Source organism: Megalopta genalis, chromosome 1 (genome assembly GCF_051020955.1).
Source record: "Megalopta genalis isolate 19385.01 chromosome 1, iyMegGena1_principal, whole genome shotgun sequence".
Classification (NCBI taxonomy): domain Eukaryota; kingdom Metazoa; phylum Arthropoda; class Insecta; order Hymenoptera; family Halictidae; genus Megalopta; species Megalopta genalis.
In genome coordinates this window covers 29,410,147-29,428,933 of record NC_135013.1, presented here as the reverse complement: position 1 = coordinate 29,428,933, position 18,787 = coordinate 29,410,147, and the positions used below count along the sequence as shown (strand labels likewise).

Sequence of the window (18,787 nt, the reverse complement as noted above, 5' to 3'; positions counted from 1 at the left end):
GGAAAGCAAAGAAATCGTCTTCGAAACAACGTTGAAACCCTCTCGGACGCGTCCCCTTTTTTCAATTTTAATTTCATCTAGATTACTCTTTCCAGCACTCCTTTTTTCAATTTTAATTTCATCTATTGGGTTGGCAAGTTATACATATCTCTCACTCCCATTTTTATGATATCCGTAAATTTTATATTATAAAATTATTATTATTATTATTATTATTATTATGTTATTTTTTATTATCCGTAAATGTTAGCAACTGGACAAATTGAATGCAGCGGTCAAGGAAAAGCGACCAGAATTGGTCAATCGTAAAGATGTCATTTTCCAGCAGGACAATGCTAGGCCGCACACGTCTTTGTCCACTCGGCAAAAATTGATGGATATTGGTTGGGAATCGATGTTACACCCACCATATAGCCCTGATCTCGCGCCATCGGATTACCACTTATTTCGATCCCTGGACAACTCCCTTCGTGGTAAAACTTTTAATGACGATGACGCTGTAAAATCTCACTTAACTCAGTTTTTGGCCGAAAAGGATCAGACTTTCTACGAGCGTGGAATTTTCAAGTTGTCAGAGAGATGGCAAAAGGTCATCGAACAAAATGGAAAATACATTACAGATTAAACTTCATTCCAAGTAAAAAGAAATTTTTTATTTCATTGAACAAATCGGCAATTACTTAGTTGCCAACCCAATAGTTACCGATTGTCAACAACTGTAAAAACGAGACGCAATGCACGAATAATCGTATCTCCTCTTCCCAAATTGTCCATTTTCTGTGCGTAATCTGAGCGCGAGTTAGGGAGAAATTACTGTAGTACGCAATAATTACATATTGTGCGCAATATTCAGAAACTAGTACTGCTGTACAGCTGTTGAGACTTCCGGGTGAGAAGGAGAAATTGTAAAAAATGATAAATTCAAAGGACACTTTTTCCAAGTGATGGCAATACAATTAAAGAATAGCAACCGGAACTCCGTTTTCTCAAATTTGAAGAATTAGTAGAAACGGAAATTAAGAAGTACAGTAAACTCTCGCTAATTTTCCTTCAGCTTGTAAATAGAAATGGACAATTTCGGAAGAGGAGATACGATTACGCGAGCCTTGCACCTCGTTTTTATAGTTACCGATTGTCGACAACTGTAAAAACGAGATGCAAGGCACGAATAATCGTATCTCCTCTTCCCAAATTGTCCATTTTCTGTGCGCGATCTGAGCGCGAATTAGGGAGAAATTACTGTAGTGCGCAATAACAGATTAAACTTCATTCCAAGTAAAAAGAAATTTTTTATTTCATTGAACAAATCGGCAATTACTTAGTTGCCAACCCAATAGAATTACTCTTTCCAGCACTCGCCGCGTCGTCGGCGTAGATTACCTACGGAAATGCGCGGCGGGATTATTCGATTAAAAAAAGACTGTCCCGTATTATATCCCCGAGAAACGTATATTAAAATCCGAATCGTGAGTTTCAATTAGTCCACCCCTCCCACGCCTTTTCTTCAGCGCGCGGTCGTGAAATACGCGGAAGCCAATGGCTCCCGCCGCGTATCAGGTTAATTACGTAATTGCCAGCTATTAGAACGATATAATAACAGGCGAGGGTCGTAGACACGCTTGAGACTGGCCAGACAATTAAACTACATCGATAATTTTATTGCGACGCGTAATTTTTCGCGCCGGGTTGCTCTCGTTCGCCGATAGCCACCCGCGATAATACAACTGGAATATCGCTGATACGAAACAAAGAACGCAGTCGTAAAGTAGAAGATGAGAGTGTGCATCAAATGCAATTTTCCACTTGGAAGCATTATGGTCAACGCCGAGCATTCAGCGTCTCCAGCTTCCGCGAAAGAGAGAACGAAAAATGCGCGAGCTCTGGTTAGCCTTGGCAGTAATTCGATCGAGCCCAGTGTCGAACGGGTTAACAAACACCTGGTTGTTTGCGTGGCAGTCTGGTAAATAGACGACGCGTTTCTAGGACTTTTCTACGATCGGCAGCCGCGGATAGCGCCGCATTTCTAATCAGAGGTAACAACGCGTGTACCGAATCCAACGAAAGCGTCCGTTGCTAACAAAATACAGGATGTCCCAAAATTATGGTATTTACGAGAAATGCGGGATTGCTGAGGTGATTTGAAGCAACTTTTTCCTCTACAAGAATTTTCTCCGAGGCATCGTTAACGAATTATTCATGAAAAACGCTGACCAATGAGGGGCGAGTTCGCACGGCGCTAGGCGACCGAGCCAATGAGCGGAACCGAGCACCGTGCGCTCGTTGGCTCGGCCGCTGCGCGCCAGCCAATCTCGGCTCCCATTGGTCACTGTTTTTCGTTAATAACTCGTAAACGAAGCCGCGGATTGCATTTTCGCTGAGGAAAAAGTTACTTCAAATAACATCAAGAACCTCTCATTTCCCGAAAGTACCATAATTTTGGGACACCCTGTATACAGGGGGAGTAGACAAATGTGATTCTGATACGTTTTTGGACCCGTATAAATAACCCGAGGAAAGAATAATGTTCTCTATTTTTACTGACCATGTGGCAGCCACGTGCACGCATCATGGATCACTTTACGCAATATATAATATTTCGATAACAGGTTTCGTTTCTAAACAGGATCCTTTACGTTTGTAAATCGTTTGCGCGGACAAATTTCGAAGATTAATCGTAAACCGATGTTTCACGTAAGCTTGTACTTCGCAAGTTTCTGAACATTTCTGCGCGCAGCGAAGGCCCGCGCGGTGTGTAGCAATAAAAAGGGATTGAAAAGCTTGAAATTGATCCTGTCAGCGAACAAAGTTTCTTGTATCGACGAGGCTGAAACTTCGAGCGCCGAGAAATGCCACGGAAAGTTCCCGGAGGAAAGGAACTCTTAATTTCACCGGAGGAAGAGGAGGAGGAGGACTCTAAACTAATTTCTACCACTTATTCCCGCAAGGGGTGAACTTCCAGTATATCGCACGCGCGCGAATGTGCCGAGGCTTATTGAATTCTGCACGTTCCTTCAATTACGAATCTTGACAGTTTTCAAAAGAACGCGAGTCTACGTACCGAGCAATCCACATTTTGCAACTAAATTCCAACTTAATTGAGGCTCAGATTCAGCACAAAAATGGACAATTTGGGAAGGGGAGACACGATTACTCTCGAATCTCGTTTTTATAATTCAACAATTATCAACGATTATCAACATAATCGTATCTTTTTAGAAATCAACTCGTTTCGTTTCAGTTTTAACACTTTCACGGCAGCGGCAAACGTCTCGAAAGTTTTATAAAATTAAAGTACCTTATTCGGTGAAATATATAAAAATTGTGCAGCAAATTTATGCGGCATATGCTACTTTTCCAACTATTCTTACGCTTTGCGAACCTTGGTAAAATTAAGAAATTATAATCGACCGGCGAAGAAATTAACTTTCGATCATTTTAAATATCTCTGTTATCCATACGTGGGTGTCGCGGCGGTCAAAGTATCAACAGTGTAATTATAGTACACTTTTTTAAATAGTGCAATTATGACGTACCTTAATAATAATATAAACAGGATAAATTTGGCTAATAATATAATTACGATGCATTCTTCGGAAAGTTTCGCTACATCGACTTCTATAATTCAAATTATACAATTCAAATTCGAAAATTATATAATCATCGATTACATGATATATCGCATTATTATTAATTATACAATTCAATAATCGAATATAATTCACGTGTACGCGACTCCGGCCGTCAAAGTGTTAACAAAACCGTCGACGTATACTTACATTCTACTTGATAAACTAGCTGTAATGTGAATCTCCACAAAATTTGCGAAACTCGTTCAACTTTTCACGCGGATTCGTTTCATCGTGTACCGAGACCGGGGAAAACTATACGCTCTCCGCGTTTCCTCATCGTTGCAAGATAATCACGTCACGCCGTCCGCGAAACTATCAATCACCATACATAATTCGTTACGTCCTCACGTTTCCATGCCGGCTCTTAGCACGGCGTGATTATTCGAATTGTTCGATCGGAACGAGCGAGGGCCGTTGCAGGACGCGCACGAATTTTTCTTCCGCGTCCTCTTCTGCTGCCACCATAATCTATATGTATAGCAATCCGCTTCGATTCCACCTCCACCGTCGCGGTGTCCCCGTGTTGTCACGAAGAGGAACTCAGTTACGCGCCACGGGGTTGGGAAGTCGGACGCGTTCCGTCCCTAGTGCGACGTTTATTTCGCGCCGTTCAATTCGGTCCGTTTGCGGAGACCGTGGCCGGAAGGGATCGACGTCGATCGTCGATCGATCGTCGACTGGCCCGGAAAAAAGTAACGCGCCGCGCGGTTGATTGACGTTGATTAACGGGGGAGGGGCCAGTGCACGCGTCGATATTGCTTATCGGGGATGCCGGATCGGTATCCGGCAACGGGAACCTGTTTAAAAAAATAAACGATATCAGCGCTAAATGGAACGCGCGATTGTTACGTCGACGAGAGGATATTCGTCTTTTCTTCCCGTTCGGTAAAGAGATATTCGGACGGTTATAATTATGTTGAGGACGTGATACGCGAAGCCTCTATAAATAAAGATGGACGCAGAAGCTTAGAATAGAGCACCCGGTATGCGTGATATTAAAACGTTATTATTTATGACGACTTTTATATCTCCCCCTTTCGACCTTCGATGCCGAAGCCTAGCTTTTATGATTTTTAATGGGCCCGGCTCGGACGCGCTCGCGGCGAGAAGATTTCTGGAACACGAGACTTCCAACGGATAACGCGGAGATACAGCTAATTTTTTCACAGCGATTCGGTGTAATTTCGGTAATTGTTCGGTGAAACATTGAACGGCGGTGCGTAGATCCCCCCGGCGTTGTTGTCCGATCGAACCGCGTTCGTCTCGTGGCTCGATAAAAAAGCACCGCGTCTCCGACGAGTCTAGCAATTTGCACGCTTTTGTGGCAGAGCGACAGACTCCCTTATCGCTTTCTAAGTGCTTTTACAATGCGCCAGCCGCGTGCAGTTCCGACGTGGGCTCGTTGTTTCGCTCGGGGAACACTTCGCGCGGAAAGTCCCGGGAAAACTTTCCGATCGAAACTCGGATAGTTCGCGCGCGCTGTTCCGCGAATCTTCCCCCTGTCAGCTGTTTCGCGCCCACTCGGAACAACCGCGACTTTGAAATAGCCTCGCGGGCGCGACGCAACCGCGACCGACGCGGCGATCCGGTCGAACGCGCGAAATTAAAGTTCCGATCGAGTCGCCGGTGAGAAACATCGATCATCGATCGTCCAGAGCAACGTTGCAGCTCTCTAGCTCAAGCAGCCGTGAACTTGAACACGTCGAGCATCGCGTCGGTACGCGGGCGACACTAATTTTTTACTAATTTTGAACATTCGTTTTCATTCTAATATACTCGAACGAACTGAATTTCCATTGTATGGAAATAAATAATAATAAATAAATCTCTATTATCTAAATCTATTCTAAATCCTATCTAAATCTATTATCTAAATAAATCTGTATCGCTATAAATAAATCTTAACTTTCTAGTTTCGGTTTACAGTAATGTCTCTCTAATTGACGCTCAGATTGTCCACGAAAATGGACAATTTGGGAAGAGAGATGCGATTATTCGATCCTTGCGATTCACTTTTATAATCACGAATTGTCAACGATTATACTCGAGTGGTGACTCAGAGGCACCGCTAAAATTTGTTACATCACGTTTCAAGATAATTTTTATATGAACAAAGTTTGAATTTAAAAAATTGTTAAGAGTGTAACTGTTGCGCGAGTCCCAAGAGTCAATTTCATATGCATAAAATGCATTTTGTCATATAAAATAAAGATATTATAAGTTAAAAAGATTATTTTATATTTACAGTTAAGATAGCTTCGAGCGCAAAGGGATAAAAACGAGTTGCGAGGCTCGAATAATCGTATCTCCTCTTCCCAAATTACAGTAATTCGTTAAATTGCTTCAACTTTGTGGGAATTTTAGTCGGGGCGGAACGCGTTAATGCTCGTCGACGCGAATCTCGACGACCGTCGGAGGATCGCTCTACGATCGAAACTTCTCCTAGAATCTGCCCTTCGCGAGCGTCGACCTTGAAGGCTGACAAGCGAGGAAACGAGCGATTTCTGCGACATTCTTTTCCAGCGGTGAAACCCGGATCTCGGACGACGCGAGGCGAGGCTGCGCGATCAAATCGGAGGGCGAAAGGCGAGGATCGTTGAATTATCTCCGTGCGACCACCTAGGAGGGCGTCGGTGGGGAAATGAGGGTGATCGAAATCCCGACGAGAGGAGCGACTCGGAGCCGTCGATCGCGCGAGGTCCAGCACCACCGCGGCTTTTGCTGAGAGGATCGGGCCGTGACCATAATACCCTTGAAACGCGGCCGGCGGCACGTGTAACGCTCACCCCTCGCCGAACATGCGCCGCAAGCTCGAGGAAGCCCGTAACAAGCTCGGCAACTACGCGGCCGAAACGTGGCCGAACTCGAAACGCCGACAGAATGAGCGCGGCGAGCCGCGAGACGTCGTTTCCGTTCGCGTCGGTCCGCAACGGCCGATCCGTTGACCCATTGTAGACGCGAAACCTGCGGCACAGATTGGCCGCAGGCTGCTCCTGGAGCCGTTGAAAGACCACCGGACTATCTTTCAACGAGGCTTATTACGTTTGCGGAAGACGTGACCGGGCTCTGCGCGTTCGCCGACTAGCCCACAAAGGCTGACCTTCCGGCCGACTTGCCGGCGCATAGAGCCGCGGCCCGAGGATTGATGATTGGTGTCCTCCCGACGATGCTCCCTGCCCATTGTGCGGACTTTAATCGTTCCTGCGTAGCGGAGGTGTCGGCGAAAGTTCGGCCGTCTTCGCGAACACCGAGGATCGGCGCGGTCGCGGCTGGACACCGTTGACTCGGACACACCGTCTCGACTCCCGTGAGAATCAGTGCCGGTCGCCGTTCGTCGCCGGGATCGCGGCGGAGATTTACGATTCGTGTAGTTTTAATCGTCCAGCTGGATATAGAGTCTTGTATCACTCTTGAGGAGCGTGGCTCTTGGCGGGGACCCAAATCCTTGGCTGCTCGGCGGCCGATAAATACGCTTCGGATGCGCTTTGATGATCGACGCGGATTCCAATATTCTTGGACGCCGACGATCAGGTCCTGGGACCTTCCTCGACGAGCGAGACGATGCTTCCGTCGTATTAACATGCGCCAGCGTGGAGATCGTCGCGTTCGAAGTGGAGCAAACAGCGGCGCCCATACGGAGAGGTGATGCCGAACTGGCCTCTCCCTTAAAGAAGATCGATCACCTTCGAGCGTGTCCCGACTACCGGAAGCTGCGGACGGGTCGCCTGTCCGGAAAGGTTGAACGGAAGCTCGTCGGCGCGCGTCTTCGTTGTCTTGTCCGAGCACGGAGGAGGATCCGTTGAAAATTGTGGCATCGGACTCGCGTGACACTCGGCTCGCCGGACGCCGCGGTTCCGCAGATCGGATCAAGGGTATCCATTAAAAAGCCGGCGGGGGAAAGCGTTTGTCACGCGACGCGCGGCGAAACAGGTTGCTCCAATTAGCCTGGCGAAGACAAATGAACATCGATTATCAATGAGGACGATGGCAATTATCTTGATACCGCACGCGGACGCCCGTTTGTCAAGGTACGTACGAAGACGCCGCATCAAGCTGGCCGAGCTTGATCAGCGCCCTGTCACGGCTCTCGGCTAATTAATCGAGGAGGAAGATAGATGAGAGAGAAAGAGAGAGAAAGAGAGAGAGCGGACCGTGCACCGCCGCGCGCCGCGATGGAATTTCCATCGAATACCACCGAGCTGGCCGATAATGTCACTCTGACCGCCGTCACCGCGTCCACCAGCTCCGAGCTGAACCCTTTGTACACCGTCTGCGAGATCCTGGTGGCGGTGTGCGCGATCTTCGGGAACGGCCTGGTGATCATCGTGTTCAGCAAGGAGAGGAAGCTCCGCCGGCGGACCAATTACTACATCATCTCGCTGGCCACCGCGGACTTGTTGGTCGGCCTGTTCGCGATACCCTTCGCGATCCTGGCCAGCATAGGGTTGCCCACGAATCTTCATGCTTGCCTGTTCACCGTGTCCGTGCTGATGGTCCTCTGCACCATCAGCATCTTCTGCCTGGTGGCGGTGTCCGTGGATCGTTACTGGGCGATACTACACCCCATGGGATACTCGCGCACCGTACGCACTAAAACTGCCATAGGTAAGGGATGAGTTATGCGATTCGGTAATACGCGCGACGATCGACCGGTAATCGGACGCGCTTAGGTCGCGCTTCGGGGCTGCGTCGGGGAAACGTTAGCTCGAGGGGGGATCCTCGGATTACGTTATTTAGGTAACTTTCTAGGAAAGCTCGCAGAACCACCGTTGAACGATGGTTTTGGTGGCCGACGCTGCATACGTTCTTCGCGGAATTAACGCTAGATTTACGGAGCACAAAAAGACTACAAAAAGACAGCTGTTTTATGTTAGTTTATAAAAGTAACGATAAGACGTCTGTTCTGATTTTGAACAAGCGTTGTTGTAACATTCGCCGTGATATATAAATTGAATAAATAACTGATAAATGTATCTTTATGACATGAATGATCGTAAATTAAAAAATTAGTGACCCGTTATTTTGACGGGTTCCGTAAATCTAGTGTTAAAGCGAAATGTTAATTTTTAAAGTAATATTTCGCGCGACAAGTTTCGTTGGTGTAATCTCGAAATAACAGTTGTCTAGTTTTTATACGCCTCGAACGAGAAGTATCACTCGTGAGAACTGAATTAAAAGAACATTTTCTTTATACAGAACTAAAAGTTATATTGTTCTAGAATTTTGGCGGCCGTAAAGAAAAATCTTTTAATTTAGTTCGCTATTCCAGGACCACGGAGTAAAAAATTACGACTAGAAAATTTGCAGTACACATTTTTGACACATTGCGCTATTGATTTATTAAAAAAAAAATGTTCTTTTTTGACCCGCTATACGAGAATCCACCCTTCGAGCGAACTAACGCTAGAATTAACGCTAGATTTACGGAGCACAAAAAGACTACGAAAAGACAGCTGTTTTATGTTAGTTTATAAAAGTAACGATACGACGTCTATTCTGATTTTGAACAAGCGTTATTGTAACGTTCGCCGTGACATATAAATTGAATAAATAACTCATAAATGTATCTTCGCGATATGAATGATCGTAAATTAAAAAATTAGTGACTCGTCATTTTGACGGGTTCCGTAAATCTAGCGCTAAATATCGCTCGACAAAAGCATCCGAGGAGCCTCGATATAATTTTTGGTAAATTCGAAGGATTGTCGCGAGAATCTCGAGTCGCCGTAGCATCGCATCTTCCGCTTGTTTCGATCGTAAACAGACGCGACAATAACGAATGTCTGTCACGTCTCGGAATGCATTAGAGCACGGAGATTCGTGCCCTGTCACGACTGATTGGACAACATTGTGCCAATGCAACCTCTCAGGTGACATTGTCCGAGGCTCCGGCCTCTCGTTCAGCGTAGCCGTGTATGTAAACGATTTACGAAAAAGGCGCGTTAACGTCGCGAGCAAGAAGCCAGCGATTTTAAATGGGACGGAAAACGATGCAGAATCGCGGAAAGTAATCGCGGCGACAACTGGCAACAGGTGGTGCGCCTGTTCTTGGTAAATAAGACGTTCGGTGGCGCGTTTCGCGAAATTAATTCCCAACACGACCCTCGCAGTAATCTCATTGCGGTCGACGAAACGTCATTCTTCGATTATGTTCTATTTCGAACTTTTTCATCTTGCGATTAACGGACGATCGAACGATACCGTTCACTTAACGACTCTGGTTCAACGAGGGAAAAAAAACTGTACAATTTTGTACTTAAAGGTCGGTTATTAGTCCGAGATATGAAAGAGATTATGTCTCCGAGAAGTTATCGCTAATGCATTTACCGCCGGGAAGTTATTAATTTACGTCGCAGGGAAACACGATCCACGTTTCGAACAGCCATCTATTTTCCAGCAAGCCAACAACAACATACTCTTATCTCACTTCTAACAATGATTTTATGATCCATCGCGACGACATACTATTACAAGCGTTAAGGTAACTTCTAAGAAAGCATATAAATGAGATATCAATTTTTTAAATAATATTTCACGCGAGAAGTATTATTGGAATAATCTCGAGATTATACGAAAATATATATATATTGAAAAATAACGGTTGCCTAGTTTTTATACGCTTCGAGTGAAATATGATTTTAGCGTAAAAAGGGAAACTGTCCGCTCGAGGGGTGGATTCTCGCGTAGCGGGTCAAAAAAGAACAATTTTTTTTTAATAAATCAATAGCGCAATGTGTCAAAAATGTGTACTGCAAATTTTCTAGTCGTAATTTTTTACTCCATGGTCCTGGAATAGCGAACTAAATTAAAAGATTTCTCTTTACGGCCGCCAAAATTCTAGAACAATATAACTTTTTTAAATGTTCTTTTAATTCAGTTCTCACGAGTGATACTTCTCGTTCGAGGCGTATAAAAACTAGACAACTGTTATTTCGAGATTACACCAACGAGGCTTGTCGCGCGAAATATTACTTTAAAAATTAACATTTCGCTTTAACACTAGATTTACGGAACCCGTCAAAATGGCGGGTCACTAATTTTTTAATTTACGATCATTCATGTCATAAAGATACATTTATCAGTTATTTATTCAATTTATATATCACGGCGAATGTTACAATAACGCTTGTTCAAAATCAGAATGAATGTCTTATCATTACTTTTATAAACTAACATAAAACAGCTGTCTTTTTGTGCTCCGTAAATCTAGCGTTAATTCTGCGAATATCACGGCGAATGTTACAATAACGCTTGTTCAAAGTCAGAATGAATGTCTTATTGTTACTTTTATAAACTAATATAAAACAGCTGTTTTTTTGTGCCCCGTAAATCTAGTGTTAAATCCCATGTTATGTTCTTTTCATTATCGAAACGAAACGCCAAACATATCGGGCGATTTCGATGGGAAAGCGCTCGCGCGAATCCGGTCGCACACGTGACGGACCCCCCCTGGGTAAACTATATTACAAATTATAATTGCCCGTGAATGTTGTCCGTCTCTGTTTAATTAAACGAATGCGCGCGCGGGTCTTCTGGGAAACGCTGTTACAACTGGTTCGTTGGATTGTGCAACGGTAAGATATCCATACTCGTCGGTCGATCCCGCGAATTTTTAGCTGGTCCTCGATGCGATTGACTCGCATCACTTGCGCTGATTTCGATCCTCGTTCGTCTCCGATTACAGCTGTCTTTGCTCGGAACTGTCGTCGAGGTTTCTGTCGGAATTAGAATATACAGTAAATATATTATTATTAATTTTCCTTCCTCTATTATTTTCCTTCAGATCGTACACAAAAATGGACAGTTTGGGAAGAGGAGATTTTTATAGTTACCGATTGTCAACAATTATAAAAACGGGGTGCGATAAATAATCGTATAAATTGTCCATTCTTTTACAAGCTTTAGGAAAGTTAAGGAGAATTTACTGTAATCGCCTGTCGCCACGAGTAAATTCAAATAATTGGCGACGGTAATAAATTGGAGAAACTTGTCCGATTTTTATTCCTGTAGATTTTCAATGTTAAGAAAATTTTCGTAGTCCGCTCGCAGTGTCATTGCAAAATAGACGAATCATCGAAAGAACTTCAAAAATACCGGGACACGTGAAATGCATCTATCCGATGCCCATTCGTTCGATTTCCCGAAGGACTGTCCCTTCTCTTCGCCCTTCTATCTTCCATTGATGATGGAAATCGTATCCTTGCACACGTGTTTCTGTACAGGGAATCGCGAAATAAGAAAATCACAGCGAGTCGAGTAACGTCGTACGGAAATATTGCTATTCTTGGTCGAATATTCAATTTTTGAAAGGACTAAGTCTTTTGACCAACAAGATATCGATGGTGTTCATTGCCCTTGTCGTATCATTTTCTTCACAGTTACGATGACCGGTTGTTTCACGATTATAATTATTTCTTAGAAACAGAAGAAAATTTATGTTCATTGTGTGCCTACGTTTCCTTGAATTCTTAAATATTGTGGTGAATAGAACAGAATTTTATTCCAATTTAAAAGAACGGAATGACATTTGTAATTAACGGGTTCTTACTAGAAAAACTCTGTTACGAGTTAGATTCGTTAAAGAACGACAAGAGATTAAAAAATATATGTATATAAATATATATAATATATATTAACTTATATATTTATATATATAATTATATTTCTATATATTTATTTATTAATGTATATAAACATATATATTTATTATTTTTCATTATTACTATTCCTATTATATAAAATATTTATTATTCCTTGCGTCTTAATATTATACAAGAAATAGTATATTTTTGATACTTTTTATTGCGAGAAGGCTGAATGAGACTTCGTCGTTCCTACTTTAAATGTATAAAAATGAAAAGCGACCGAACGTCACGTTACATTCGTGAAGCTTAATTCGATGAAATAAAAAGGGAATGGCTTGCAATTCGTGCCGCTGCCATTATAAATTGAAGACAATCCGCGGAAGAATTAATTGCTGGGCTACGCGTTCCTCATTCTGCTGATCGGATGGTCGTGATTAATTCAAGCATTTCGCCTGTTTATGGCTCGAGTGATTTTAATTACGACCACGCTGACTGATACCATCTCTCTGGCGAACGAAAAAGGTGCGTTTATTACCCTGCTCTGCAATCGATAATGTTCACGTGCGCTCCTATCGACGGTACCGTTGACCGACTTTCCGCACTATCACTTTTTGCTGCAGAGGACCTATCCCTCGTACGCAATTGTTTTTCTTTTTTTTTTTGATAAACCATTGCAGCAGCTAGAAAAAAAACGGACATTTATTTCTGCGTTAGGAGAAAAAGAATAAAAGTTGCACCATTACTTTTGCGGCGGCGTATACGATCGAATCCTGTTCGAATCGTTTGCAAACGCTGGCTGCGAAGGACCGCTTACAAAAACTGACGACAGCAATGATAACTCCCCGTCTAATTGCAGGTATAATTTGCCTGTGCTGGGTCGCCGGGACGCTGGTCGGTTTTCTGCCGCTGTTAGGCTGGAACACCGGCAAGAAATCGAACGAGAAATGCATCTTCACCGAGGTGATGGATTACGATTACCTAGTGTTCCTCTACTTCGCCACGATCATCTTCCCAGCGCTAATAATTGCAGCCTTCTACGCCCATATATACAGAGTGGTCGTAAAACAGGTGAGACGGTTGATCGTAAATGTACGCGTTGACGGTTCGTAAACATGACAACGAATTAAACGAAGAGGCGATACACGTTTGCGAGCCCCTCTTTACTTCCGCCAATGATTTTCTAGAATGAAATTCTTCTTTGCGACGATTTGTACGGTTCGATTCGCAATACAGTAAATTCTTCCCAACTTTCCTTCAGCTTGCAAACAAAAATGGACAATTTAGGAAGAGGAGATACGATTATTCGAGTTGCCGATTGACGATTATAAAAACGAATAATCCTATTAATAATATAATAATAATCCTATAATAATAATCCTGTTATGCAAGGTTCGAATAATCCTATCTCTCATCTTCCCAAATTGTCCATTTTTGTTTACAAGACGAAGGAAAATTAGGAAGAATTTACCGCACATCCTGCGCCTCATTTTTCTTGGTTATGTCACGTCGTCCTCTCTTCATCCGACGACTTTTCCAACTAAATCAACGACCCTGATAGCGCTCGCATTACTTACTGGAAACTTAGCGCTCGTGTTATTGATGACACGTATTAGTCAGACTTTCATGCTTCCACGGTGGAACGATCTGTGCAGGACGGTCCATGAAAGTTTCCTAAATGACCTATGCATCTGCGCACGATGAAAGCTAAGTGTGTTCTTAGAGCCACCATAATTGGCGGGAAGATAATCCTAAAAGATTCATGATAAGATCTAAGGAAACAATGTTCAAACAATACACACAAAACTCTATTCATTCGGATAATCTTCATTTTGTTAAATGAGATTGTTTGCAATCTGTTCGATGATAGAAAAATTTCTCTTCTCTAACTACTTCTTTGTTTATTTGCAAAACAGTGAGAAACTGCAGAATTTTTCGGATGACTTAATACACTAAAAATATGCGTAGTTTTGTGTTTTCGGAAACTTCAATCTTTGTTATCTGGGAAATTTAACGTGCACAGAATATTTCGAGGGTACAGAAATGTTCAGAGAACTCTTCAGCATCTATATCGTACAAAAAAGTTTATTTATTGTTTGAAATAACGGGTACAAATTATTCTTGCCGCTTCTATCGTAAGATGTTATGTTAAATATGGCACGATTCATCTGTTCCTGAAAATGTCGAAATAGCGCCACTGGACGTAGTGGCGAAACGCTCAAACTCGTAGACGAATTATCGACCGTGCAGTTTTTCGGGAGAACTATCACGCCATCTGTGAGAAATAGGCAGAAACCATTGCCAAATTTAATTTCGATAGAAACCACCAGGTGGCGCTACTACGCATTTCTAGTGGATAATCACTCGAAGGGTAAATTTGTCTAGCAGTTTCAGCATTTTGCCACTACGGTCAATGGCGCTATTTTTATATTTTAAGCAGCAAATAATTCGTGCCGTTTTTAATACAGTCTCTTATCGAGAAAACGGTAAGAATCATTTGTAGAAAGTTAATAACGTAATTTTTTAAATGTTTTTAACATATATGGATGTAGAAAATTCCGCTGAATATTTCTGTGTCCTTAAAATATTTTTTGGTCCACAATTTTTAAGATATCATATTATTTTTGTTCGTTTATTCTTTCTGATTTAGTTCGCGATTTTACCGCTATACAGGTCACCGAGAAATATTAATTATGGCACAATTGGAGCAAAAGATAATTAACCAAGGGCACAGAACTGTTCAGAAGAATCTGCTGTATCCATATCATGTGGAAAAAGCACACAAAAAAAATGCAAAACACAATCAATTAACATAATAACTTAGGAAACTTCAGGAAGCAATTAATTATGTTTTATAGCGTTATTATGTACGTTTTTTATGTAAAATCGATGCAGTAGATTCTTCTGAACAATCCTGTAACCTTGATCAATTCTTTAATGCCCTGATAATGCCACAATTAATGTTTTTCGGCGACCCTGCATAGCGTATATAGAGAAATTTAGTTCTGGCGTCTACCACTATGTGGTGATAGTGTTTGTGTGCACGTAACTGGGTCACTTTTTAAAAAGCCTTATATAGACATAGTTATGAAAATCTATGCTATAGGTCCTGATGTACGAAAATGCATGAATAATGAATAATCTTCTCAGATTTTTGTTCTTTAATCGATGGAAGTATTAAATATTGTAGACTGCGTGTGAAACAGTTAATTCACCTAAAAAAATAAACTTGTACAAGCTCTACAATTTTTACCAATAATTAACTTTAATTTTATAATACTCATCCGTTGCTTGTGACAATTTGTCACATCTCCGAGTGCTTCTGAAAAATTTCTCTTTTCCAATAAAAATAATTTACGAGAATCACGTATCGTTCCACTGTAACGATCTAACACCGAAATGCAGAAGAACTCGAAGAAACGAAGAACGGATGGGAGTTAACACTTAGCCAACCGAACGGGAAGATCTCCCCGTTTTAAATTCAGTCGATTGACGACCGAATGGATGATTAATGAAAAATTAAAAATGATCGCTTAATTTTATTAAGATTTGCAAGAGGTATGAATGCTGAAGAAGTAATCGATGTCATATAAGTTTGCTTCGTAATTTTTGTTTAATCGAATGAAATATTTTAATTTTATGAAAATTGTTGAGGTTTCCAGCGCGGTCGTGGAAGTGTTAACAAATTTTATTTCGATTTAATTTATTCTTTTTTTCGTTAAGAATTGCAGCCCGTTTGTTTGGTTGAATAATAATACGTGAACAGTTACAGCAAATAGTAACGATGAATCCTGGTCGTCGCATTGGGAACCAAACGACGACTGGTCCGATGCTGCGTCTCCTCGGCGCGGCTCGCAAACGCGAAGTCAAGGCCACGCAGAATCTCTCCCGCATCGTGATCTTTTTCATCATTTGCTGGTTTCCCCTGTACACGATCAACTGCGTGATGGCTTTCTGTCCCCGCTGCAAGGTGAACGACATTCTGATGCACTTCTGCATCATCCTGTCGCATTTGAACTCGGCCGGGAACCCTTTGCTGTACGCCTATCATCTGAAGGACTTTCGGGCGGCGCTGAAGAACTTCATGTGGAAGCTTCTTTTTCCTAACAGCGACGTGAAGTCCAGCGTGGTCAGCGTGATCCATGATCGAGGATCGTTAGTCGGTTCGCAGAGGCAATTGCAGAGGCAGGCTGGATTGTCTGCTAGGAATCAGCGATCCAGTTTGTTGCGCCAGGTCAGGTGTCATTTGCATTTTCAATCAATCGATACGTCCAATAATAATTAAAAACTGTACAAAATTAGTGTGCTCTAAATTATTTCGACTTCAGACAGCAGTGACGTTAAATTCGAGATGAATAAAATTCCTCTTTAACGATCCTGTCGCCTATCAGTACTCAACAGCTGCAAGTTTTCTGCAGTTCCGATAATGTTGCGATATTTTATCTGTGCTCCCACTGTTTATTGGAAATATACATTATCTTATCAGCGATCGGTAATAATGCGTCGTTTCCCATACAGGTGACCGACGTAAGATGCAAACCCACGGCTATGTCCAGGAACGCGTCGATTCGCGAAAAGGAGGTTATGTCGGAGGCGAACGATGGGTCGAGTTCGTCGCATAGCGATAAGCAGGAGGCGGACGGTTGTAGCAACGATAACGTCAGCCAAAACAGCAACGAGGATCGCCGAAGCGAGAGCGACAATTACGTGAACGATCGGATCGACTCGAGCTTGTCGAGGGCACCTTCTTGCGTGTCCTCGATGGAACTGCAGACCTACAAGCCTATGATGCCGTTACTTACGGCAGAAATTAATCGAGTAGAGGAAACACCGCCCGCGTCAATTTTTGTGATCGAGGTGGACGTGAATCACGTGGATTCTGTTCGCGAGATAACGGACGAAGGAACGATAGAGCGCAAGGACGAAGGCTGACAGTCTTCTTATCCTTGATCGTCAACGATAATCGTTGGCGATAGATCGTGCATGCCCGATATACATAGACAATTCGCATGTGATTGAAACAAGCGCAGAACGTATTTTCGATGTTAGCGTTAGTTCGACGTATGATATTCCGAGACCTGATGTTAATACTCATTGCAAATCCCGTACAAATTGTTAGGCATATTTTATTACACTACTACGATCTTGCATTAAGACTGCGAACATTTGACTGATCACGTTTTTTGAGAGAGAATTCTCCAGCATCGATATCGTACAAAAAAGTTTATTTATTGTTTGAAATAACGGGTACAAGTGATTCTTGCCGCTTCTATCATAAGATACTATGTTAAATACGGCACGATTCATCTGTTCCTGAAAATGTCGAAACAGCGCCACTGGACGTAGTGGCAAAACGCTCAAACTCGTAGAAGAATTATCGACCGTGCAGTTTTTCGGGAGAAATAGGCAGAAACCATTGCCAAATTTAATTCCGATAGAAACCGCCAGGTGGCGCTACTACGCATTTCTAGTGGATAATCACTCGAAGGGTAAATTTATCTAGCAGTATCAGCGTTTTGCCACTACGGTGAATGGCGCTATTTTTATATTTTAAACAGCAAATAATTCGTGCCGTTTTTAATAGTCTCTTATCGAGAAAACGGTAAGAATCATTTGTAGAAAGTTAATAACGTAATTTTTTAAATGTTTTTAACATATATGGATGTAGGAAATTCTGCTGGATATTTCTGTGTCCTTTAAATATTTTTTGGTCCACAATTTTTAAGATATCATATTATTTTTGTTCGTATATTCTTTCTGATTTAGTTCGCGATTTTACCGCTATACAGGTCACCGAGAAACATTAATTATAGCACAATTGGAGCAAAAGATAATTAACCAAGGGCACAGAACTGTTCAGGAGAATCTGCTGTATTCATATCGTGTGGAAAAAGACACACAAAAATAATGCAAAACACAATTAATTAACATAATAACTTAGGAAACTTTAGCAAGCAATTAATTATGTTTTGTAGCGTTATTATCTACGTTTTTTATATACAATCGATGCAGTAGATTCTCCTGAACAATCCTGTAACCTTGGTCAATTCTTTAATGCCCAATTCTTTAATCCTTTGACTGATCACGTTTTTTGAGATTATGTTTCTCCGCACTCCGTCGCTAATCTTGAATGCTATGAGTGTGCTGTGTCAAGCCGTAACGTTATAAGGACATTAACACGATTAGAGTAGCGAGAATAATTCATTCACTTTTTTACCGAGATCGAGTAATAATTATTTCGCGACTATGTTTTTAGTAAGGCGATTTGTTGTTTGTCGATCGTACCGTTGACAACTAGAAGATTGTTTAATAACATATCTGTAACATCATATCTGTAACATAACCAAAGGCCGTGATCTCTGATACGAATTACATTTGAACCTACGCATGAAGGAGATCGTTCGATGTTTTAAAGAAACTTCGACAAGCGAAAGCATAATTGCATTTTCAACAGTTTCAGCAAAAATTGACGTACATGGTTGTTCGTGTATTAATGTTCATTCCGTATACACTGTGTATCGAAAATGAAGCAAAATAAATGTCATAAAAATTGTCATCCATATTTCGGTGGGAATG

The 18,787-nt window shown here is 42.2% G+C and overlaps 1 protein-coding gene and 1 long non-coding RNA gene across 4 annotated transcripts; one reads left to right on the top strand and one right to left on the bottom strand.

The window, feature by feature from the left end:
• Positions 1 to 1,269: 1,269 nt before the first annotated feature.
• On the bottom strand, positions 1,270 to 13,959 carry LOC117222348 (uncharacterized). Of its 2 annotated transcripts, XR_004490671.2 has the most exons (4): positions 13,789 to 13,959; positions 12,958 to 13,394; positions 12,750 to 12,894; positions 1,270 to 11,344 (listed from the first exon to the last, which is right to left on the bottom strand). It is a non-coding gene; the product is annotated as an uncharacterized LOC117222348 (long non-coding RNA). The 2 variants fall into 2 exon arrangements; XR_013034371.1 differs by having other exon boundaries at positions 1,270 to 12,894.
• On the top strand, positions 7,745 to 18,773 carry LOC117222340 (adenosine receptor A2b). Of its 2 annotated transcripts, none has more exons than XM_033473988.2 (4): positions 7,745 to 8,234; positions 13,071 to 13,282; positions 15,984 to 16,445; positions 16,730 to 18,773. In XM_033473988.2, the coding sequence occupies exons 1-4, from the start codon at positions 7,745 to 7,747 to the stop codon at positions 17,141 to 17,143; spliced, it is 1,578 nt and encodes a 525-aa protein (XP_033329879.2). In that variant the 3' UTR covers positions 17,144 to 18,773. The 2 variants fall into 2 exon arrangements, with proteins under 2 accessions (XP_033329879.2, XP_033329877.2); XM_033473986.2 differs by having other exon boundaries at positions 15,978 to 16,445.
• Positions 18,774 to 18,787: the final 14 nt, after the last annotated feature.

Excerpts from the sequence above, each read along its gene's own strand:
- LOC117222340 (XM_033473986.2), top strand. The coding sequence starts at position 7,745 with ATGAGAGAGAAAGAGAGAGAAAGAGAGAGAGCGGACCGTGCACCGCCG. Across the intron at positions 13,283-15,977 it reads ACAGAGTGGTCGTAAAACAG|TTACAGCAAATAGTAACGAT; the intron begins GTGAGACGGTTG and ends ATACGTGAACAG. Across the intron at positions 16,446-16,729 it reads GATCCAGTTTGTTGCGCCAG|GTGACCGACGTAAGATGCAA; the intron begins GTCAGGTGTCAT and ends TTTCCCATACAG.